This window comes from Kryptolebias marmoratus, linkage group LG12, assembly GCF_001649575.2.
Source record: "Kryptolebias marmoratus isolate JLee-2015 linkage group LG12, ASM164957v2, whole genome shotgun sequence".
NCBI classification, from domain to species: domain Eukaryota; kingdom Metazoa; phylum Chordata; class Actinopteri; order Cyprinodontiformes; family Rivulidae; genus Kryptolebias; species Kryptolebias marmoratus.
In genome coordinates, this window is record NC_051441.1 from 22507777 (window position 1) to 22532842 (window position 25066).

The window sequence follows — 25066 nt, forward strand, 5'->3', positions numbered from 1 at the left end:
TGGAGCTAAATGTTCTGCTCAGAGTCAGAAAGCTCGGTCTCAGCTTCAGCTCATGGGTCCAACAGGATAATGACCCAAAACACCAAGAATGGCTCAGAACCAAACCCTGGACCATTCTGAAGTGGCCTCTGAGGCCTGATCTAAATCCTGTTGAACATCTGGAGAAGGAACCCTGAGACAGATGGAGGAGTTTGTTCAGGAGGAGTAGGACAAACTATCTGTGGAGAGGAGCAGAGGACTCAGAGAGAGGGGCAGACATCACTTCATTACAGTGATCGTCTCAAAAGGTTGAGCAACAAACTGTCAAGTAAAGGGTACCATCCAGTTTCATTAATTCTGTTGAACCAAAATTCAAAGACAGTGACTGAGTTTCATTAGTTGATTTTTAGTATTTTGTTTTTCTTTGTATTACTTTTGTTTGTTAGAAGTTATTTTAGTGATTTTTCTTTCTTGAACAAAAGCATCTAAACAAATGTATCTGTAGCTGCAACAACAAAAAAGGGTCACAATATTAAAATGATGCCATTTTTTAGAGACCTTGTCATATTTGAAGAATAAGCTGGTAATGTTAAAAGAATAATAAACTTTTATCTGATTAAATTTTAATAAACACAAGAGTCTGATTTTTATTTGAACAAGTAGATTTTAAAGTTCCACAAATGGGCCTAAAGTAGGATGTAAACATACAGAATATATACGTTTTCTGTTTTATTTAATCTACTGAATGCAAATATAAAACAATTCCCCGCAAAATATTTGTTTATATTCCAACAGTATTTTGTAGCTTAGGAAAAGTTTTGTAAAAATATAACTTTTGTAATTCTTTTTCTAAAAATGAGAATTTTTCTTCAGTTTGTACCAGCCTAACTTTACAGCTTACAAATCATGGCTATTTGAAAATATCTGAAAGCTTTAAATTTTAGAGGGACAACACAGCTTTGTGTTTTTATTCCTGTGACCTAAACTTTACTTTAATTCCTCCAGTTCAGGTCAACATGTTTTTCTTTATGCATGTGTTCAGACGGCCGCTCTGATACAACATTGATATTCTGCTGACCTGAAGGGAGAGTTTGATGCTTGTAAACAAAAAACTGTTATCTTCAGTAGGCATTTTCATATGAAGTAATTATATTTTTCAGTATTCTTTACAGACTTATAACAAGCTGAAGTTGTTACCAATTAAATTTGATCTAAACATTCTCATTAAACTGTTGATTACTTCATCATCAAGCTGCCTGATTTCCAGTTATGAGCTCATAACAAAAAGCCGTTCATTCCCACATCTACAAGAAATAAAAAATAACCGTGAAATGTGGTTGCTCCTTTCATCTGAAGGTCAACGGCTCATTTCATGACCCAACTTTCATTTCTCTCGACAGACATGTTCACATAGGCACTCGTTATAGAAGGAGACACTGCAGCCAAGAGCGAGGAAGACTATCAGATTAAAGGAAGAGTTTGACCAGACTGACATAGTGCTCTGTGTAAAGTTAATATCCTACCTGCTGTAGATGGCTCTTTGAACTAACTCAGTTTGAAGAAATAGTTTAATTTGGACAGGACTGATGTGTTAACAACTAGTCTGACCACAGAAATCAAAGGGGACCCACTGCTGTCCTAAAACAGCTTAAATCTCTCAAATTTCTTGCAGACACTAATTTATAAACCTTCAGTTTCACATTACATGTTTATTGACATGAAATTCTGAGGTTATTTACAAGCTTTAATAGTAGCAGCAGCAAGATACAGCACTTCCAGGGCATTCAGGGGTCACTTCCTGCACCAATTTCAGAATATTTCTGCCAAAATAATCATGTAATGCAAAACTGACAGTGTTGTAAAAGGTGAAATAACTGTGAACCTTTAAAAGACTGCAGCGAATCATTTTGGTTTTAGCAGTGCTTAGACTAGCTGTTAGCTCAGGGGTCTGCAAACTGTGGTTCTGGGGCCACATGTAGCTCCTGGGCTCCTCTGCAGTGGCTCTTAATAGCCTTGACCAAAAATAACACAGAAATGAATATTTACAGTAACTAATTGTAGCAGTTCTCTGTAACAGGTGAGTAAAAATGTCTGAAACAGAATGATTGGAAGACAGGAAACAAAAAACATCAATCAATATTTGGTTAGTTTACATCTTCATTAATTTAAGTTTGAGCTACATAGTTTGTTTTTCTTTGAAAGCCACTAGAAAACTAAACCATTTTAATACATCTGAAGAAAATGACAAAATGCAGTTTCACAAATATATTTATATATATTGAGATATTGGAATCAGGCATTTGGTAAAAATGAGAAAGTCATTCTGAAAACTGAGTAAAACTTGTCTTTCAAAAGAAACTTCAGAAATGTTTAAGTCAATGAAGGAATCAAACTGTCCAAATCTTTTGGCTTTAATCAAATTATTTACTGGGATTCAATTACATGCTTTATTACTTCAAAGAAGGGAACTTAATCGTTTTAAAGAACTATAGTTACGACTCACATAGGTCTCCATAATTCAGTGGTTACATTTTATCAAAGGTGGTTTACACAAAATGGGTTTCCTTTCTTCATAAGAGTTTTGTCTTTTCTTTGTCCTAAAGGGCAAAAATACTGATAAATATCAGTTTATTTTAGTTCTTTAATTTCAGAATGCAACAAAGTCTTTATATGTTGTATTCATATAAAACGTTTTGCAGCTTTTGAGGGAGAAGGAGCAGAAAAGGCTCTTTGGATCCTGTGTTCAGTTCTGTTAGAATTAAACTCTGATGCTCCAAACTGAGGTCTTTCAAAGAGCTATCTGTCTACAAAAGGTAAGATTTTAATTGTTCAGAATGTTTACACAGAACCCCACTTCAATATGGCCAAACTATTCAGCTAATAAAAGTAGAAATGCACTGAACTGAGTTCATAGTGAACAGGAGGGCCAGATTTGACCATCCAGAAACAATAAGAACACAACAAACAGCTCCGCCTGGTTCCTTTACCTTTCCCCATCAAATCCCCAAACACTGCTCTCACACGTCTGTTTTAGGTTGACTGCATGTAATGGACGGATGGAGGACACCTACAGAAGGAGGACGTCCTATCTCTCACTCTGCTCCACCTCTTGGCCTTCAGGATGCTTTTCCTCCTCAGTCTCCAGCGGCTGTGATGTCACATCACTGGCAGAGGGGGGAGGTATCTCAGCCGCTGGTGGAGAAGTGAAAGGGTGGGTGTTGGTGCTCTCTGAGGTGGCTTCCTCCCTGGATGTCTCCTCGGTTGGTCCAACGGAGCTGGTTTCACTCATGGAGTCAGAGCTCCCCCCTGAGCGCTGAAACAACTTCTGACCTAGGAAACATAAGGACAGTGATGCTGGTCAGATAAAGCTCACAAGCACCATTCGTTCTCACTTCAAAGGGAGATTTTCTTTTAGGTGAAAAATGAATCTTCAAGTTTCAAGAGACAAGAAAATGGGTACATGGGTATGGCTGTGCTCACTGAATCTGCTGTAGTTTCCAGATAGGAAATGGCAAACTGGGAGCTGTCACTTTAAAATTATTGTATTATGAAGCAAAATATCATATATGCTGAGTGAGGTGCGCTTTCTCAGTAGGGGGAGGTTGTAAGATTAGTTGTGTGTTGTGATTTGCACATGTGCACAGAAAAGGATCTTATAAAAACTGTAATTATCATATACTCTGCAACACTGATGCCAGTCTTTCAACGAGGAGCACAAGCAGTCTGGAGTATGGAAACAGCTGCATCCAAAATGGTGAATACACACAGATTGGTTTGGGTTGCTCCATGCACAAACAGCCCTCTGCTATCCACCATTATTTCTGTTGTTATTGTATTTGTACAGAACAGAGCCTCTGTCCATTGCTTTACAGTCTCATCCTGATGTCTCAATGTAGACCTGATGGTGGCCCTGTATGTGGATGACTTTCTGACCTGTCACATTCTATCCCTGCTGCCCTTACAGTCCTAGATGCATTTGGTAAAGTTTCTGGATATAAACCGAACCTTGGCAAAAAGGGAAGTATTTGCTGAGTACAACAGAGTATCCACTTGATAATCTACCATTCAAGATACCTTTGAGTTTTGTCTATCTTGGAGGGAACATCGCAGACAAAACAGAAAAAAAGTCTCTTCACTTAGACAAATAAACAGTTTTGAGTGATGGTTTCTCCTAAATCTTTTTGGGGCCACTAGAAATAATGCTGTCAAAATGAACATCTTCCCATACTTATTTCCATTTCAATATATTCCAATCTTCTCTGTTTATCTTTTTTCCATAAGGTCAATATGTTGATTCTAGATTTTATTTGGAGTAAGAAACCACAGTCTTACAGTCTTACAGAGGCCCAAAGCTCAGGATGGAATGGACTACCAAACCTCTTAAAGGCCTACTACAACAATTATGCAAAAATTATAGAACGACCACTCTTGTAGGATGTTTTTTCAATTGTTTAATTTTGTATAAAAAGTTAATGACAGACATGCCACAAAACAATCATTTTAACCTTTCAAATCCTTCCACTGGGTTAAAAACTGTATGGTAGACAGACTTGGGACTGTTGATTTAAAATAATTGCTGGTTTGAAAGACGGTACACACTGAAGCTTGGCTTGTAAAAGTATCTGACACAGTGTCCCCTCAGTGTGTCCAACAGGACATGGAGCTGTCCCTACACGAAGACGTTCTGGTCTCACATTGGCTAATGTTAAAAATTCTACTTATTTATTTTGTTTTCTATTTGTCTGTTAGGAGTAGGTGCCACAGTGGAGGGTGTTTGTTTGTTGTTATTTGTTGATTTAATACATGAAAATTTGAATAAACAAAGTTAAAGATACAGAGTGGTACCTAATTGTGTAATATACCTTTTTTCTTCTTTTTTTAGACTCAACCTGAGATTTTTTTCTTTATTTTTAAATATTTGTAAAACAAAAGAGAAATGGTCTGGCCCACCTGGCAGTCTCTTGGATGGGACAGTGGGGGTGTGCTGAGAGGACTCTCTGCTTGCCTGGACCTTGGTGGAGTACATCACATCTGTAGAATCTAGAAAACCTAAAAACCCATCCATTATTATACATATTATATGCATATTACACAGACAAGTACAGATATACTTTGCTTAAGAACCTCACAATGATTAACAGCTGTGAAGGAAGGAACATAAAGTCCATTACTGCTCTTAAAGCAGAAAATTCTGTAAAATTCCATAGCAGTTCATGCTATTTTAGAAACATTTAAGCCACTGTCAGTTTGACATTACATTTATTTACATGGAATTTCAGGAATATGTGCAAGTACAAATAGTGACATAACTGGGGTCATGTGATGAAGGAATATTATAATATTTCTGTCAGAATAAAGGTACAATTTAAACATGGTGTAAAAGTTTGTTACATACAGTTCACATGAACTGCTGTCAAACTTTGAAAATTGAAGCTTTCTTTAGACAGCAAAATCTGCTTTGGATGTGGTCCAATCACAATGGTCATTATTAGCTCATCAACACGGTCCAAGCAGACTCTGCTGCCAGCCCCTGTGCCCCCTATGTTAACAAGACCAGAACTTGTGCCGCCATTTTGGGAGGAGACGGCAGGAGACCATCAATATCTGAATAAAAAAACTAAACTCACAAAAAGGAGTCTAATGTTTTGTCAACAATTGTTATTATCAGAATCTGCACTTCAAACAATGTGACAATACATTTATTGGTGAGCAATATGCCATATTAGCCCATAAATCATGAAATACATGATCTTTTCAGTCTTTGTCTGTCTTGTGAATCTGGATATGTGAATGCATATACAGTTCTACCTAATACTAAAAAGATTCAGTGAAGAGTCATGAAATGCAGTTCAAAAAGCAGGAATGCAATTATTTAAACAAACTCAAATGACTTCAATAAGGAGCTTGGTGAGTGTGGAAGAATCATGGACCCTGCAGCAGCAGGCAGTACAGTACCTGCTGCCAGGTTGAAGGTCCTTCCCTTTATGGAGCTTTGGACTGGAGAGAACCAGTTTAACACAGAGCCAACAAGAGGAAGCTGTCTCAGCATCCCCTACAACACACAGATTCATATTTAATACTCACAACTTCATAAAACAATGATGAGCAGCTGCTTTTCTACACACCTCCTCTATGAGTTTGTCCTCATTGGCCTTCTGCAGCTGCAGCTCTGCCTCCAGGATGCCTTTTCTCACCCGCTCTGTCATGTTCTCCAACAGCTGCACACCACAGAACCATAGTTGGTTAGAAAAGCCATGCTGAAAACAACTACAGACCAAACATACAAGATGAAACTTGATTCTAACATCTCATCAATGGTTTCTGTTCTTTTTAATGCTTACCTGGTGACCACTTCTTTTTCTCTGACATATACAAGAAACTAGGTGAGTTGGAGAGTTGAAGTCTTTGGGACGGTTCAAATTTGTCATTTGCAACCCATTTTAAGTGATCTAATTGCAAGCACCTAGCAGTTAATCCCTATCCCAAAACACTTTAGCGATCCAAGTAATTTACCCACTCTTTATGCAGATACACACACAGACAGGTCACAATAAGGGCTTTTAGACCAGTGTGACTGCAGGTGTGCTGATACATTCAGACCTTTTATTACTTTAACACAGTTTAGAGACATTTTATTTGCATTATTATTGACCTATCTCTTAAAAAGCTTAATGACATAATTCTGTGTCAGAGCAAATTGGGGCAATTTTAACCCATAAAATCTCCACGAAGCACTTTGTTGAATTAGTAGAATATAATGTGACATAATGCTGCTCAGGCGCTTGTTCAGTGATTGACACAGCACATTATAGCTTCAAGTGACCACAGCAGGTCCTAAAACAATCAGAACAAACATTAAATCAAAGAGAAATGTCCCGTAATTATTATAAATAGTTAATTCAAACCTTTAGCTATAAATAAACAAAAATATAAAAAAGGTGTATCTTCAGAATATCTACAAGGATGGCTGTTTACTTTTAATCAGCCGACAAGTAAGCAGTTTTTTTTACCCCCAGACTTCCAGGTAATAACGCTGCTGCTTATCTAAGGTCATGTCAGTTCAGTAGAAGGTCCTACATCAAGGATCAGGATGGATTGTGACAGATAAAATGGGTCCAGATCACTCCTGAACATGATCTGAGGGATAATGTTGTCAATGCACATTGAGGCTGTTCAGACCTGTATTTAGAGCTAATACCCAATTGCTGTCTGATAGCTAAGAACCGGTTTTACCAGCAGTATGAACTACCTCCAAATGCAACAATGGTACCCACTAGTTTGCTTATTTCAGTCCTGTTGAAAAGGTCAGGGATTAAGTTAATCTCATCAAGGCCCAAATCCTGCTAACAAAATTGATCCAAATTTTTTAACGTATGTTTGTGGGTATGATTTTAATGATGACCCTAATGAGCCACTGGCTGCAGCTTTAACATTTTTTTTTTTTAAATCTTGGTTCACTTTACTCTTCTACAGTTCACACATCAAAATATCTGCATTTTAACAGATGATTACAAAAAGAAATTACCGTTGCACTTTAGAGATGTTATGATGGATGGTCAAGTTTCTGACAGTAGCTTTATTGACACCTCTCAAATTTTCTTTAGAAATGTTCTAGTTTTTTTCTACTTATTAAATCTTTTGAAGTTACATTTAAAGGGCACTGGATCAGAACTGTTTTGCTGTCGGGAACAAGTGTTGAACTCAATCAACACTTGTTCTGAGTATTGAAAGATATAGTTTAAAAAGAATATGACAATTACCCTTCCATTCTCCTCTACTTCCTTTCCCAGAGAGACAATTGTATTCGCCAGCTCGGACACATCGATGTCCTCATTTACCATGCCCACAAAAATACAGTTCTCTTCTGATACAAACTCTGGACCTGAGATGAGAAGAAAATAAATAGATTTTTAATAGATTTAGTAAGACATGCAGTATAAGACACTGTGGCCTGGATGTGGGGAAACACAAACCTGTAGAGAAGATGATATCAGTGTCAAGTTCTTGCAGTTTCTTCAGCAGCTCATTGTTCATGTTCTCGAGCTCTTGCTTCATCCTACTCTCATCCATTCCGTCAACCTGTGGCTCATACCTGGATAAACATATGCTTACCATGTAATAAGAACAGCATGTAGAACTAAGTTTTTAACACTGCTTGTTCACCTCAGTGTGTTTGTTTTAACCAAGGCTGCTTCATGTAAAGGACTCACTCTTTAGACAAAACAACTGCAGGAAATGTAAATCTTTGAAACTTTTTATGCAGAAGAAAACCCATTTTGCTAAAAAAAAAGAATCACTATATTATTGTGGTGGGTCAGTTTATGTGGCCAAATTATCCTAGGAGTTTTGCTGTGGGGAGCAATTGCCCCGGTGGGATCTCCCAATGCAGAATGTCTGGCTGTCAGACCAAAGAGCAATTCCCAACACTGGTGTGGACAGGGAAAAACAAGGAACAATTTCCCTTGCTCATACATGGATTACTGGGAAGGGGCTTGTTGGCAACCATCCGGTGATCGGGCATCTACCCATGGGGACTGGTTGGGTTTATTTCAAACAAACTACATGGGTTGACCTTCCTGTGGGCCAACCTGCAAGATGGACTGTATGGATCAGGGAGGCAACTGAAGGAGGGGGCCTTGGTGGTCCACATCTAAGGTCATGGTACTCAGTTGGAAAAGGGTGGACTGCCCTAGCCAGGTTGGAAATGAGGTGCTGCCTCAAGGGGAGAAGTTTAAAGCACGACTGAAAAGGGTTTTGAAGCCAACATCAGTTGAATGAAAATCATAAAATATGCTTGTTGTAAAATTAAAAAAAAAAGTTGTACTTTTTGTTTTATTACTGAGTATTGAAACAACCACTTGAACAACCATTTCAGCTTCTTCCTGATGTGTGACGTCCACAGAGCTGCTAAGGTTCACAAGCATTCAGCAATTCAACAGAGTGGATGAGTACCGGTACAACATGATTCACTGAATTGAAATAATTTGTTCGAACCAGACAAAAAATACTACTGGAGTTTCATTTTTTGGCTTCTCGAAAGAGAAAAACCTTCCTCAGATTTGGATCCATTAGCTCCGATGTGGGAATTACTATCAGAACTCTGGTTTGGACCACTTCAAAGAGGAGTACCAAGAGTTCTGACCCTCATTAATGTGGTGGACTGGCTTCACACCAAAGAAGCAGCACCTTTTTGCCATCAGCAGTTCCAACTATTTAAACGAAAGGCAAATGGAGAGAAGGACGTCACCACAGAGAACAAGAGAAGAAGCGAGCCTACTTCGAGCCAGAACGCACTCCTGTCATGAAGGTATGAGCTGCTAACAGGCTGACAGCCTGAGATCAGTTTGTGATTCAGAGCAGTTTGTTGTTGAGGAAAAAATATAGACAATCCATGTGTGATTAAACAAATGTCATATTCTGAAACTACTGTTGATTAGTTTACTCTGGTGGTGAGTTCATAAACGATACCCTGAAGCACGCAAACATTTTTAACAAGTTAGCATCGACTTAGCATTGGGTTAGCTTCAAGTTAGAAACATTAGCCCTCTCCTGCCGGTGTTATTGACTTGTAGTGTCATGTACTGATGCCACGACATTGATCTGGAGATAATCGGTTCTTACTGTTCCACGTTCCCAACTCAGCCATTATGTGCATCAGTTTGTCAGCCGTGACAGTACTTATGATCATTAGAATCTGAATCTGAAGAGTTTTCATCTGATTCTGGATGTAAATCCATTACTCCAGTGACTTCTTCCTCTTCTTCCATTTCCACTAATAAACAATGGGACAGTAACTGAGTTCTTGGTTCTTCAGCAATCTGTTGGAGCTGGCCGAGGCACAGCGCACATCATGAACCCTGGATGGCAACTCCACCCAACAAATCACCCCACTTCAGTAAAACACTAGAAACAAGTTATTTAAGTTTCAGGTCAGAGAAATGGGTCCCTGCAATGTTTTGGTGATGTGCTTCACTAAATGATATTCATGTAATGTCAATAGTTTGAGATTTGACTTTCGTTCTCCTTTAAGTATCTCAGGGTTTCGTTCACAAGTGATGGACAAATGGGCGCAAGACTGACAGGCAGATTGGTGCAGCTTCTACAGTATTGTGTACTCTGTACTGGTCCATTATCATACTACCATCCTCTTGAACTTTTCCACATCTCAGTTTACCAGTCGGTATACGTTCCTACCTCACAAATTTTAGGTAGTGACTGAAAGAATGAGATTGTGGATACAGGTGGTTGAAATGAATTTTTTCCACAGGATAGCTGAGCTCTCGCTTCAAAATAGGGTGAAAAGTTCAGTAACCCAAGAGAGACTGAGTAGAGCCGCTGCTCGTCCACATCGAGAGAAGCCAGTTGAGGTGGTTCGGACTTCTGGTATGGATGCCCCATGGACAGCTCCGTGTTCTGGCCATGTTCAAATGGGAGGAGACCCTGGGGAAGATCCAGGACATCCTGGAGAGACTATGTCTATCGGCTGGCCCAGGAATGCCTTGGCATCCTACCGGAAGAGCTGGAGGAGGTGGCTATGGAAAGAGATGTTTGGGCATCCATGCTCAAGCTGCTGCCCTTGTGACCCGACTTCGGAACCAGTGGCAGATAATGAAAGGATGGACGGATGAATATTCTTAAATAATATTATCACCTCACAGGAAGCCCCTAAAAAACATATAGCAGAAGTCATGATGGCCCCTCCACTTCTGCTGACCAGGTACCTGCAGTGATTCTGGTGTGATGTTGTCATCTGGATTCATAAAAACTCAGACCCGACTCCAAACAACTGACAGGGTTCTTGGTTATGCACTAATCAAATGTTTCTTTGCATTCCAAAACCTCTAATAAGACCTTTACAGTTCCTTGACAAAGTATTCATCCTCTTGAACTTTTCCACATTTTATCACATTATAACCACAAACTTCAAAGTAATTTGCTTAGATTTATGTGATAACCCAACACAAAGAAGTGCATAATTGTAAAGTTAGAAAGAAAAAATGAGAATGTTTAGAAATCTTTTTTACAGATAAAAATCTGAGAAGCACAATGTGCATTTGTATTCAGCCTGCTAAGTCAATACCCTTTTTCACTGATATTCCAGCTGCAAGTCTTCTTTCTCAACCAGCTTACCACATCTCGAGACCAAACCTTTTGCCCATTTTTTCTTTATAAAATAGCTGCAGCTCAGTCAGATTAGACAGAGAGTATCTGTAAACAGCAGTTTTCAAGTTCTGATACAGATTTTCAGTTGGCTTCCCTGTCCCCACTGATGAAACGCCTTCCTATAGCATGATGCTCACCATAAAGACCCGATTTGTAGAATCCATGACTAATAGTTGTCCTCATTGAGTTTTATGGACTGGCATTTGACCTAACTAATTCAGTGTGATTTGTAGGCTAAACTATGTCTAAACAGCTCATTTTATTAGTAGTAGCATCCAGTCAACTTCTTGATAGTTTTGGGTTCTGCTGCTTTGGATCTGTGAATGAAATAGAGTGCAAACACCCCAACAAATACCCCCTACCCTTCCTAACTGAGGACACAGTGCACAAGCAGACATTCCAATAAGCTTGATGATAAACAGAGAGGAGCCAAGAAGCTGTGATTCAAGTACACAATGATCTGATTGTTTCACAGTGGTTATCCTAATGCCTTACCGGACAGCTCCCAGTCCAGGCCAGCTGAGCTCCTCTATGTATCTAAGTGAGGGCGAATGGCGGTGAGTTTCCTCCCTGAAGTTCTGCCTTAAACTTATTGTGGAAGACATTGTTGCCACCAGCTCCACAAGCTTCTCCAACAAGTCCTCAACATCCTTCTGCTGGGTGCCCAGAACTGGGTGGAAGGAAAAAAAAATCATGGCTATTATCTGTTGATACTTTCACCCTCTCTGAGAAGGTTTATACAATATACAGAGTTTATCAACACATAAAGAGAAAGTGTTGCATGTTTATATGTGCTTTTCTGTTACCTGCAGCCGTAAAGAGGGGGCTGAATCGAACACAGGTCCCTTCATCTTCAAGCTCCACAATATCTACTCCGCTGGTGGGAACCAGCTGAGCAAGCTGCTCACCCAGCTACATCCAGAAAAACAGAATGGTAAATGGCTTGCACTTATATAGCGCTTTATCTAGTCCAAGGACTCCAAAGCGCTTTACACTACATTCATCCTCACATTCATACACTGATGGCAGTAAGCTACATTGTAGCCACAGCTGCCCTGGGGCGGGCTGACAGAGGTGAGGCTGCCATCACGCCGGCGCCACAGAGCCCTCTGACCACCACCAGTAGGCAAGGCGGGTGAAGTGTCTTGCCCAAGGACACAACGGCTGAGACAGCCAGAGCGGGGGTTTGAACCAGCAACCCTCCGATCACAAGACAAACCCCTACCTCCTGAGCCACTGCCGCCCAGAAGAAAGTGTGGGAGACACTTAGAGAAAGCAATCACAATAAACCCATCAAAAAGACTTGGCCGAAAACAGTTTAGACTCTGAAGTCACAGTTGCCTTTTTTTTTTTTTTTTTTTAAATCAGGACAGAATAAAAATGGTCTTTAACAGGCAGGGCAGAGCTAGAGGAGTAGCCAGGGTGGCATCCATGGAACCTAACTGGCTGCCCCACGTGCCAACCCAGTTGATTGACAAGTCACTGCATGTGGCATTGAAAGATGTGCAATTAGAATAAATGAGGAATACATAAATAAATGTCTGTCAAGCAGCTGTCTTGTCTGGTGTGGAGAGAACATATCAGTGTGAGGAAGAAAACAATAAATTTTCTGAACCACTGAAAAAAATAAAAATAAATAAAGTAACAATTGTGTGCAATGGTTTTGGGTTAAGAACTGTTTAATAGCAATATGGTGACATCTGGTGGCCAAACTTTAACATAGCTCTGACGTGGAACAAGTTTTATGAAAGAGTAATGCAGTTATTTTCAATAGGACAACAATAACGGCTCTATGTGCATGTTGTGATTTTTGACTGTTTCTTTTTAAGCAATAAAAAATAAACTTGTGTTAAACGTGAATGTGCAATCATAAAATATTGTATGTAAGAGAAATATGGTGTAAGATTGATTAACTCACTACACAGATTCCATTCTCCATGTCTGTCCTGACCATGGTCATATATCCATCTTTGCATTTTAGTCTTAAAAAATACAAAAAAGAAAGAGTAAAAAAGGAAAATGATATTTGCTTAACCTGGGACTGGACTATTATGAATATTGTAAATTATTTTTGTACATATACTAGTATTTTATTATGAGAAGTTAAAGGTCACAAAATTGAATAAAAAATAGATAATGCAAATGTTTATGTATTATTTAATTACTGAATACATCATTAAATAACTAAATATAGTATTAAATTATGAAAAAAAAATTGTCTCATTCAAGAAAATAAAAAATGTTTCAATGTCCCATTAAAAACTTAAATAATGAAATTAAATAATGAAATGTCTCATTCAAGAAAATACTTTATTTCAAAACAACTATTTCCTTATGTATTTATTTATTTCATGGCTCCTGTGTGAGCTGTGTCATCATGAAATAATTTAAACTGTCAACCTCACAAATCAAACTCAGTGAGCGGGACTAATGCTAAACCTGTGAAAGCCATTGCTCTAGTCTGATGTCTGTTCTTGAAACATGGCAGCTTTCTTTATACATGACCTTAATGAACTCTCTCGTGAGCCAAATAAACATATTTTAGACTCAGCCTCCATCCCAAAGCTCTGAGTCCGTATTTATTTAATGGTACATGTACTTATTTACTGGGACATTTACATTTAATCATTCTATGATGCATTTATTTATTTCATTTTGTCATTTTATTTTATATTAGTTGTACAATTTTTGTTAAATAAAATTTCCAATGTATTTCACGCATAGATCTTCTGTATGTTCAAGCATGCTTAATCTGTGAGTCACATTGTTTCTATAAAGTGGGGGATCCATTCCTTTGATCATGCCTATATTGATAACCATGTGAATAAATTTTAAAAAAATCTTACTTTTATTTTTTTAATACTGAACATTGAAGAAACCACTTGGGTGTTTTTGTCTATTTTCATGAAAAAAAGTCGTATATCCATTACTCCCACAAAGTCTTCTGGCATCTCTTTGTACTCAAGAACAGCTTCTTCTTCCATTTCCACCAGTAAATAACCGGACAGAAGCCGGCCAGGGCACAGCACTCGTCATGAACCCAGGACAGAAACTCAACCCCACAAATACCACACAAAACCAAAATGATGGAAAGTAGATTTAGAAATTTGACAAACACTGTTTGTTCACTTTGCCAACAGCAACCAGTGTTTAATGATGTTATGTTGAGAAATAATGGAGCGATCGTTTTGGTCAAAGTTGAAAGTAATCTTATGCACGGTCTCATATATCACAAAATGTCCTACTGTAGGACGCAACAGGAATAACCTACAGATACTACCACAAACAAACAACTAAACAGCTAAAAGCATATTCATCCACCTTCGGGTGATAATTATTGCTCATGGCCTTCAAATCCTCAGCAGTTTTGATATAAGGTCCACTTGTAAGTGAAGGTAAATAGACCCTGCTCTGCAGGATTCAGTTAGCAGGTTAAAGGTCATGACAGGGCAATTAGAAAAAGACTGAACAAGTATGTCTGGTTTGGAAGGGCTGCAGGAAAGAGCGCTCTACAAAAAACAAGAAACAAGGTTGTCCATTTGATGGAGGTGATAAGAACACCTCCATCTCCATGGCCTCAGGGATTGTGCAGATAGAGCAGAAAGAGCATAGGGTTCGCCAGTATTATATGCTTTACAATGGAAGGTTCTCTTGAATAGGCAACGTAAAATGGCTGCAAGTGTACATGAAGGCAGACAGAGATATCATCAGTTCTCTACAGATGCTTTCAACAGAGACAGAAGTGACAGATGATGTGCCCTCTGCTGTCACAAGCTTTGTCTGTGCAGCCTACTCCCCTCAAAGCATCTACATCAAAACCATATGGCAGAAAGTGACAAGCTAGCTCCTACCTTTGAAACTTTAAAACATGTCCTGAGAGTCCATATCCAAGAAAGAGTCTGGTTACTACAAGGATTCAGAAAAGCATCTGAAACCAACCATGAAAAATGTCCTTCCAGCTCCATAGGCCATCATTAGGATGGATAGGTGTCAAGACAAAACAGACTGTTCTGCAAGAACATTTAGCAGAATAACAAAGAACTTCCTCTGTCGATGTAGCACTGAGTGTCAAAATGACAAGGACTCACAGGCTGTCCAGCACGGCAGTGACAATGATGATTTATTGTATAACATTCAGAGATTCTTCTACCAGATGTTAGAAAACAAGCAAACAAAAATGACCTTGTATCAACCTATTTCAATGTGGCTTTAAATGCAGAAACAATAAAGGACTAATAGTGTGTCATACATGACAAGATAATTATGCTTTTATTACAACACACTTATTAAAAGGAGAATTCTAGTTTAAAATATTTGTGGTCAGATGCAGCTTATTCATCACACCAGTAAGACATTTTTGAGCAAGTTATTTTATTTCCCTTGAAAAGGCTACAAAATGTGACTCAGTTTGGATAGCCATTAGCTTGGCTATTAGGTGGACTTTTATACTTTCTCCATACTTTGTACTCAAAGACTGATTTCATAACTGATAAAGAACTAGCTATTGATAATTATTTGACAGAACATCATTTCAATAATTACCAAACTATTCTTTTATAGACTAGTGATGCATTCAATGGTGTTTAGAAGATGCCAAAGAGCTTTTTAAAGCACATGTACTGTAAGTCACTTAGCTTTCCATACATCCACCTGCTGGTAATCTTTTAACTGCTGCTGTCTGTGATGACTGGGAACACAAAACCTTCCCACAAAGTTGATTTAAACCAAGCCCTGTGTTTCATCTGAACTACATATTCTTGCTTTGCTTCAGTGTAGAGTGCTTTAGGAAAGGATCTTCCTCTTCCCTTTTTCCTGTTGTGGCGATTAGCAAAAAGCAATAAAATTATTTTTTTAAAAAGTGTGCCCTCCTCAAAATGAGAGCAGTGACTGTCATTGACTTCTGTATTATTCATCTGGTTGTGTGCACCATACCATGACATTTATACTATGACAGATTAGTTACACCCTTATGACAAGCTTTGAACAAGTGTTTCTTTGAATTACTAATGTCTTTATATTTGCATTTACAGCCCTAAACAACTTTCTTACAGGAGAGAAACACTCACCCATCTGTTGAAGGTATCCAGTACATTTTTATCTTGAGAACAGAAACCATCAACGGATGCCACACTTGATCCTGAAAAAAATGAGAAAAAACCCTAAATAACAGATGTCTGAGTAGATCTAAAAATGTTCTGGTTTCATCTCAGTAAATATTTGTCATTAAACTCTTATTCATGACATACTGGCATACTATAATGAAGTATCACATCTTTATTGGGGGGCTGAATTCTGGGAACAATAAAGTTATTTTGTACTTTCGAATCAGTGCATGAACGACTTGCATGGTGAGACCCTCTAAAAACTACCTGGCTGACAAAAACAATGAGTGTTCAACTGAGATTTCTCCAGAATCTTGAAATCTTTTGATAATATTATGAACTGTAGATAATGGTATATTTAAAGCCAATTTTTCATTGAGGAACATTATTCTGAAATTGTTCCTCTATTTATAGACAGTGTTTTGCAGACTGGTGACCCTCTGCTCATATTAACTTATCAGACTCTTTAAAATGCTCTTTTTATACGTAGTGCTCTTACAGACTTGTTGTCAATTAACCAAATAAGATAAAAAATACTCTTCCAGTTGTTTCTTATTCATACCATTTACATTGACATGTTTATGTTCCATGATGAATAAAAACATTGCATTTATGAAGTTTGCAAATCATTTCATTCAGTTTTTATTTACATTTCACACAATGTCCCAACATAGTCAGAATTGGTTATGTAGTCCTTACCATCGATCGCTTTTTTAAGACAATGCCTCATCTCCCATTTCCTTTAAAACTTAAAACTATATAATCTGCAGTTACTTTGCACCACTATAAGCTGTGCTCCCATTCAAATAGATTCAGCACTAGAGCCTTATTTTTTTTAAATTGCCAACTGTTTATTGTTTTGTTGTGTTTTAAGAATGCATGTATTGTAACTTGACACTGTTTGTACTTGCAAATTAAAAAGTGATTTGAAGTGTTTGTAAAATAATGTGAACACTGTGGGTGGAGGTGGACAACAAAAAGTGTACGGCCTAAAATACACACAAATATAGGCTGTCCTTTTCCAAAAATTAGCCCAATAAAATGCAGTTGCACAGCTTGGCTGAAAACACTTAGGAAACAAGTGAGATTAGGTTATGGTTCAAATGAAATTTTGCCTATTTTCTAGCAGTTCTGAGTCACCCCTAGTCTCTAACAGCTGCAGCTGTTAGAGACTAGGGCTTCAGAGTATTTGTCAAGGTCTCACTGTACTACAGCTCAAAGGGTGTTCTTCACTTGTACGTTGATTAGAATAAATGTGTCTGATTAATGTAAATATGATTCTTTTTCTGTGATTAATCAATCAGGTAAATAATTTTATGGTAAAAAATGTCTTACCCTTTTTCATCTGCCTTAGGGTTACTACTTTACCTATTACTTACTTATTTGTCCCAGCTCAAAGGTAAAACTGATTAAATTGTTCTAATGCAGAACTGTTTTTAGCTTTAATTATTACATAAAGTTACAAGATTACACTTTTGTCTCAGTTGTGTGTGTAACTTTACCAGCACTCATTTCCTGAGAAAATTTAAACAGCACAACAGGAGAGCTCTGTTCATCTTCCACCTGTTAAACACACAAAAACACTGATCAGACATGGGAAATCTTTATTTAAACAGCTATTAGGTAAAAAAACACGTTAATTCAATTTCCTTAGATGGTAAAGGCACAGCCAATTTGAAAGTGTTAGTCAATGCAAGAGGTCAACTAATATGAGTTTTTCTATAACTGATGCCATTCTTTAAAAATCAGGCCAGCCAAGGCCAATATACACCATTTTTTTATGGCCAATATATATTTTTCATTTCACAAAATATAACAATAATTGTTTAACTGAAATAAATGTATATTAACAACCATTAAAGAGAACTTATAAACTTAAAAATAACATGGAAAAAAGCATTCTTACTTGCAAAATGAAATAGTCTGCTACAGTGAGCTGGTTGTACCAGCCCTTATATTTTCATCTTCCTACTTGATAAGATGACAAACTTGTTTGTACCCATTTGAAAGAAAAAGCCACAAAGATCACTGAAATAACATGAAACTGACAAAAATAATAAAAAAATATCTGTTAAAAATCAACAAATGAAAATCAGACATTGCCTTTGAATTTTGGTTCAACAGAATTATTTTGAAAAACAAACTAATAAAACTGTCCTTGACAATAAGATGATATTCCTACTAAAGACTGAAACTTATTTAACCATAGAGATATGGTAAACTCAGATGTGACTGTAATCAGCATCACAGGTGTCTTCAGTCTGTGAGCAGTCAGTCTGCCTGCTTAAAGACTATAAAGTAGTCACAGGGCTGTTTGGTATCATGGTGTGTGACAGAAAGCTGAGGACAGAGTTGTTTCAGGAGCTTTGAAAGAAAATGACTGAGCAGTGGGTTGAAGGTAAAGTCTATAAGACCATCTCCAAGCAGCTTGATGTTCCTGTGACTCCAGCTGCTCAGATTATTATGAAGTTTAAGCTCCATAGGACTGGAGACAACCTCCCTGGATGTGGCTGCAAGAGGACAATATATGACACCACTACTGAAGAAACTGATAATACAAATGGTAACCAAAGAGCCCAGAGAAACTTCCAAAGAGATTAGAGGAGCACTCCAAGGTCAAGGTTCATCAGTGTCAGATCCCACCATCAGTCACTGTTTGAGACAAAGTGGATTTAATGAAAGACAACTGAGAACAAAGATCAACAAGACTGATGAACAACAACAGCCTTAAACAAAGCAGAGCAAAAGCCCCTTTTTATTACACCAAACAATCTAAGGTCAAAAAGGTTTTAATCACCTTACCTAACTGTCAACAATATACTAAAATATACATCAAATATACATGAAGAAAATTCAGGAAATGTGAATGTTTTAAAAAAACCAACACTCAAGAATTCAGCCTGATAAGTTTTGAATATTGCAAGAAAAAGTCTTCCCTCCAGCCGTCCCTCACTGGACACTGGTCCTGAAAAGTGTCCACCCAAATGTCCCGCATTTGACAAGCGCAAGCTTGGCTCACCTGCACTCCAACACTGAGTAGCAGAAATGCACCTAAGGTTCATTTGCCAGCCACACAAGGAGCAACAGAAGATGAAAACAATGCTCTGCTTTGTTTGTTGAAATGGGCATTTAAAAAAAATCCAGATGAAGAAGAACATATTCGAGTGTAAACTGTAACTAAAAGAATTTTCTCATCATTGCAGAATGTCAAGCTTAATGTATCATTCAAAAACAAAATGTGTGTTTGCAGCACTGATGCTGAAGCTACAGCTGTCCTGCTGGTAGGAAGATCTGTGGGTCTAACCAGCCCACACAGACCAAATGATGGGGTTCAGGGACAAAATGAGTAAGACTACGTCTGACAAAAATAACAAACTCTGGTGAAATGGATCGCAGTGAACTGTAGCTTTATGACAACATTATTTTTAACTTATTATGATTCATTATTATTATCATCATCATCAATACCTTGAATTTGCACTAATCTGTACTAAAAATGAATAAATAAGATGGAAAATAAACATTTTTGTTGTTTAAGTTCAGGTATTGTTATCCATGTTGGAAATAGAAAGTGAGCATCTGTTACAGATCATACTGGCCACTGCAAAGTGGGCCGAATAATATTGCACAGCCCACTTTGCAGTTTTTTATTTGTTAAAAAGGTTAAAATATCCATTCAATTTCGTTCCACCTCATGATTGTGTCCCACTTGTTGATGATTCTTCACAAAATAATAAAAATTTTACATCTTTATGTTTGAAGCCTGAAAAGTGGAAACAGGTTGAAAAGTTTAAGGGGGCCGAATACTTTCACAAGGCACTGTATTTATGTGTGTGTGTCCCTCACTGGACTGACACTCAGTCAACACTCAGTCAACACTCACTGTCCTGCACTTTGGGGTCTTGTATTTTAAAGTGACACAAAGTAGAATTTCCACTTCATTAGTCTGAAAAAAGCATTTGGTTTTTGATCTTGTATTCACCACCCTCGTCTTCTTCCTCTTGCTGTTTACAGTTTGTAAAAAGCTTTAGGTGTTTTGTTTTCTGTTTCTGGTGTGTTCTTCTGGCAGCGTTACATGCCTGGCATATTTACTACAGTATTTTGGGTCATTTTCTATTTTTCTGTATGGATGAAAAGATTTCTTTAAACAGTTTTGTGTTTATTTTTAGAAACAACAAATTGGTGCTGAAAAAGAAAAACCCAGAACATTGCTATGTGGTGTGGACAAGGCCTAAATCACTTCTCAAGACTTGTGTGAATACAGTGTTTATGATTTCAGTAGATGCCAGTAAACAAGCTTTAAAACCAAATCTGTGCCTTGGACAGTGTTTGAAAATCAGCAAAAGTTATTGGTTTCAAAGCCTCAACAAGAGAGGTTTCTGTCTCAAGAACATCCTACAGACACAAACAAGTTTGGTCTTTGAACATCAATGTGTTGTTAACTAAGATGTTACGAAGATCTTGATATTAATTCACAGAGCAATATTGACACTCGGACACAGTAACCTTTATCAAATGACAGCATTTAGAGACTGATCTAAAATAATGTGGTTTGGCTCAAACAAGAAAGATGTGGCTTTTAATTTACAACTTGACCTGACTCTGCACAAGTCACTGAGCTAAATTTTCTAGAAATCATTCTCACAATACCCTACAGAGGTCCCCAACCTCCGGGCCACGTGGGTCATTTGGTACCGGGCCGCATAGAAAGAATAATTAACTTACAGTATTTCCATTTTTTTATTTTTTATTTTCGGAGTCTGAACGACATTTATTTTGAAAAACTGACCGGATTCTCTCCACTACATCCATCTGTGACTCACTCTTGATGCTGTCAGAACGCTTATCTAGGTCATGTGATCCGTTACCGCTAAAAACAAACCCACAAGCAGCAAAATGAGTAAAAAACAAACGTCTCTGGAAGCCCGAGATGGACCATCTTGTTACTGAGAAACAGGCACAGGGCTCCACTGATTCAGTGTTATGGTGAGTTGGATTCTTTGTGCACTTTATATTTGTGGTGCATCTTATTTTAAAGGGCATTTTAAACACAGAGAACATCAGGGGGAGGAGAGGCTGTTATTCATGTTGATAACACAGGGTTTCCACCAGAAAAAAGGCTAAACCCGGTGGTAAGTGGCCGTTCGCTGGCCAACCATGATTTAGTAAAAAAAAAAAAAAGATTAAAGTTGACAGGAAAGTTGAAAATATAGCTATTTATCTGATATTGTAAGATATTTGTGTCAAATATTTACACAACTACAGTTTTAAAAAAATTCTTTTTTTAAACAAAAATACAATTAAAATAAATACTAATTGTTTGCACCTAATTTAAATACTAATTTAAGTTAAATTTACAAATAAATGAAATGAACATAAATGAAAAAGTGCAAACAAGGCACCAACACACGTCTCACTTCCAGGCCAATGAATAACAACAGAGAACTCTGATAAACAGACAGATGCTGTACTGTACTGTGCTTTTTGTGGCACAGGCTGCATGTTGGATCACTACATGGAACAACAAAACAAAACACATCTAATGCTGAATTTAATAACATCATTTTACTGGTAAACAAGGATAAAATTTTCACTAACCACAAAACATGCTTACCATATTCAGTCTTGTAAAGCCACCTGCTGAATTTCAGCTCAACTAACCATTTTTGGTTAAACGCGATAATGTTTATCACTGTGGCTCTGACAACATGCTAACTCCAGGTAGCTGAAGGAGGCTCGGCCTCAGGGGTCATTAGAGTCCTGCAGGGCTCCGTGAACAGTGCTCGGACCTGAGCGCGCGGTGGAGGCGTTTATACTTGGCGCTTACGTCGGAGCAGTATTCTCCAAAAAGACGGGGGGTAGCAGTACGCTACGTAACCAGTGGAAATACGATAAAAAAAACCCCAAAACAATAAATAGTTGTCACATCAACAATGTCTGCATGTATTCAGGAGGAACCGTTTGATTATCTTTGTGATCTCTCATAGAGGGATCATATAAATGCTGATACAGGCAAACCAGCTCCGCTAGAGCACCAAAATCGTCCATTTTTAATGGAGCGCGCCAAGTTACAAAAACTAGGAGGTGCACGACCACGCGATGGACACCATATGCGGGACCTTCGCGCGCGCGCGCGGGGGGGGATTGCATCACTGTTGGCGTGCGTACCCTCCCACGGTGAGGTAGATAAAGGTAGCGGTTTTGGGGGTGCGGGTGGAAAAAAACATGTTTAAAAAAATTATGTATTTATAATAAACAAGCGGAGCTTAGCCTGGTGGCAGGGTCAGCAGAGCCTGGTGGCCCGCCAGGCTTCTAATACACTGGGGGAAACCCTGAAAAAGCAATACCAGGACACAACTAACAAAGCTGCGAGTACACGTTGGATTTACGTTTATTGTGTTTTAAAAAATACCCGTGTTTTCATGCCAGTTGTATCATTTTATTTTGTTGAATTTATCCGCCACAACTTTAAAGGCCGGTCCGTAAAAATATTGTCTGATAATGAACCAGTCAGTCGAGCTAAAAAGGTTGGGGACCACTGCCCTAGAGGCAAATTTCTGTTCAACATGATGATCTCTGTCTGAACTCTGTACTATTCCAACAAATCTGAAGCCCAAATCAGATATTATTAATAACAGCCAAACATGTAGAGAGCACCTACCAATACTTTAATAGAAGCCACAGATTTCAGTTTCTGCAGGAGTTGCTGGCTCTGCAAGAAAAAAAAAAAAGGTTAAATGTGCAGGGTATGATTACATAGTTCATCCCTAATTATCAAATCTAATTTTTGAAACCAATTAGGAATTCAAGGCCTAGCATTCCAAAGACCCCTTATGATGAGCAACAGAATTGGACACAGTGTTCCCTCGCCCGGACGCGGGTCACCGGGGTCCCACTCTGGAGCCAGGCCTGGAGGTGGCGCATGTTGGCGAGCGCCTGGTGGCCGGGCTTTTACCCATGGAGCCCGAAGAGGTCACATGGGTCCCCCTTCCCATGGGCCCACCACCTATGGGAGGAGCCAAAGGGGTCAGGTGCAATGTGGGATGGGTGGTGGCCGAAGGCGGGGACCTTGGCGGTCTGATCCTCGGCTACAGAAGCTGGCTCTCGGGACGTGGAATGTCACCTCTCTGGTGGGGAAGGAGCCTGAGCTGGTGTGTGAGGTTGAGAGGTTCCGGCTAGAATTAGTCGGGCTCACCTCAACACACGGCTCTGGCTCTGGAACCAGTCTCCTTGAGAGGGGTTGGACACTTTCACTCTGGAGTTGTCCCCGGTGAGAGGTGCCGAGCAGGAGTGGGCATACTTGTTGCCCCCCATCTTGGTGACTGTATGTTGGGGTTTACCCCGGTGAACGAGAGGGTAGCCTCCTTCCGTCTACATGTGGGGGGACGGGTCCTGACTGTTGTTTGCGTTTATGCACCGAACAGCAGTTCATATTACCCACCCTTTTTGGAGTCCTTGGAAGGGTTACTGGAGGGTGCCCCTCCTGGAGACTCCCTTGTTCTGCTGGTGGACTTCAACGCTCACGTGGGCAATGACAGTGAGACCTGGAGGGGTGTGGTTGGGAGGAACGGCCCCCCTGATCTAAACCCGAGCGGTGTTCTGTTGTTGGACTTCTGTGCTCGTCATGGATTGTCCATAACGAACACCATGTTCAAACATAAGGGTGTCCATATGTGCTCTTGGCACCAGGACACCCTAGGTCGCAGTTCAATGATCGACTTTGTTGTTGTTTCATTTGATCTGCGGCCGCATGTCTTGGACACTCGGGTGAAGAGAGGGGCGGAGCTGTGCAGCACCAACACTGTTTATAGTGGGGGTGGTGTGCTGCTGACCTCAACTCGGGACGTTGTGGCTCGGTGGGCGGAATACTTCGAACACCTCCTCACCTCCACCGGCACGTCTTCAATTGAGGAGGCGGAGTCTGGGGACTTTGGGTCAGGCTCTCCAATCTCCGGTGCTGAGGTCACCGAGGTGGTTTAAAAGCTCCTCGGTGGCAGGGCTCCGGGGTTGGATGAGATTCGTCCGGAGTTCCTTAAGGCCCTGGATGTTGTAGGGTTGTGTTGGTTAACGCGGCTCTGCAATATTGCGTGGATATCGAGGACAGTTCCTCTGGATTGGCAGACCGGGGTTGTGGTCCTCTTATTCAAAAAGGGGGACTGGAGGGTGTGTTCCAACTACAGAGGGATCACACTCTTAAGCCTCCCTGGTAAGGTCTATTCGGAGGTTCTGGAGAGGAGGGTTCGTCAGTTAGTTGAACCTCGGATTCAGGAAGAGCAGTGTGGTTTTCGTCCTGGCCGTGGAACACTGGACCAGCTCTACACCCTTAGCAGGGTCCTTGAGGGTGCATGGGAGTTCGCCCAACCAGTCTACATGTGTTTTGTGGACTTGGAGAAGGCGTTCGACCGTGTCCCTCGGGGAATCCTGTGGGGGGGAATTCGGAAGTATGGGGTACCGTGCCCTTTGATACGGGCTGTTAGGTCCCTATATGACCGGTGTCAGAGCTTGGTCCGCATTGCCGGCAGTAAGTCGGACTCGTTTCCAGTGAGAGTTGGACTCCGCCAAGGTTGCCCTTTGTCACCGATTCTGTTCATAACGTTTATGGACAGAATTTCTAGGCGCAGCCAAGGTGTCGAGGGGATTCGTTTTGGTGGCCTTAGGATTGTGTCTCTGCTTTTTGCAGATGATGTGGTCCTACTGGCTTCATCAGACCGTGATCTACAGCTTTCACTGGAGCGGTTCGCAGCCGAGTGTGAAACGGCCGGGATGAGGATCAGTGCCTCCAAATCCGAGGCCATGGTCTTGAGCCGGAAAAGGGTAGAGTG

At 39.5% G+C, this 25066-nt stretch overlaps 1 protein-coding gene across 2 annotated transcripts in view; it reads right to left on the bottom strand.

Moving 5' to 3' along the window:
• Window positions 1–623: 623 nt before the first annotated feature.
• Window positions 624–25066, bottom strand: part of pdxdc1 (pyridoxal-dependent decarboxylase domain containing 1) — a 35907-nt gene continuing 11464 nt past the window's right edge. For both annotated transcript variants that reach the window (XM_017434642.3, XM_037978649.1), the window contains 11 exons: window positions 22906–22956; window positions 17747–17807; window positions 16209–16279; window positions 11949–12054; window positions 11638–11812; window positions 7953–8071; window positions 7740–7861; window positions 6105–6197; window positions 5935–6031; window positions 4930–5028; window positions 624–3309 (listed from right to left, as the gene is read on the bottom strand). In XM_017434642.3, the coding sequence (XP_017290131.1) occupies window positions 3065–3309; window positions 4930–5028; window positions 5935–6031; window positions 6105–6197; window positions 7740–7861; window positions 7953–8071; window positions 11638–11812; window positions 11949–12054; window positions 16209–16279; window positions 17747–17807; window positions 22906–22956 (1239 nt within the window). In that variant the 3' untranslated portion in view covers window positions 624–3064. The remainder of the gene's footprint in view (window positions 3310–4929; window positions 5029–5934; window positions 6032–6104; window positions 6198–7739; window positions 7862–7952; window positions 8072–11637; window positions 11813–11948; window positions 12055–16208; window positions 16280–17746; window positions 17808–22905; window positions 22957–25066) is intronic.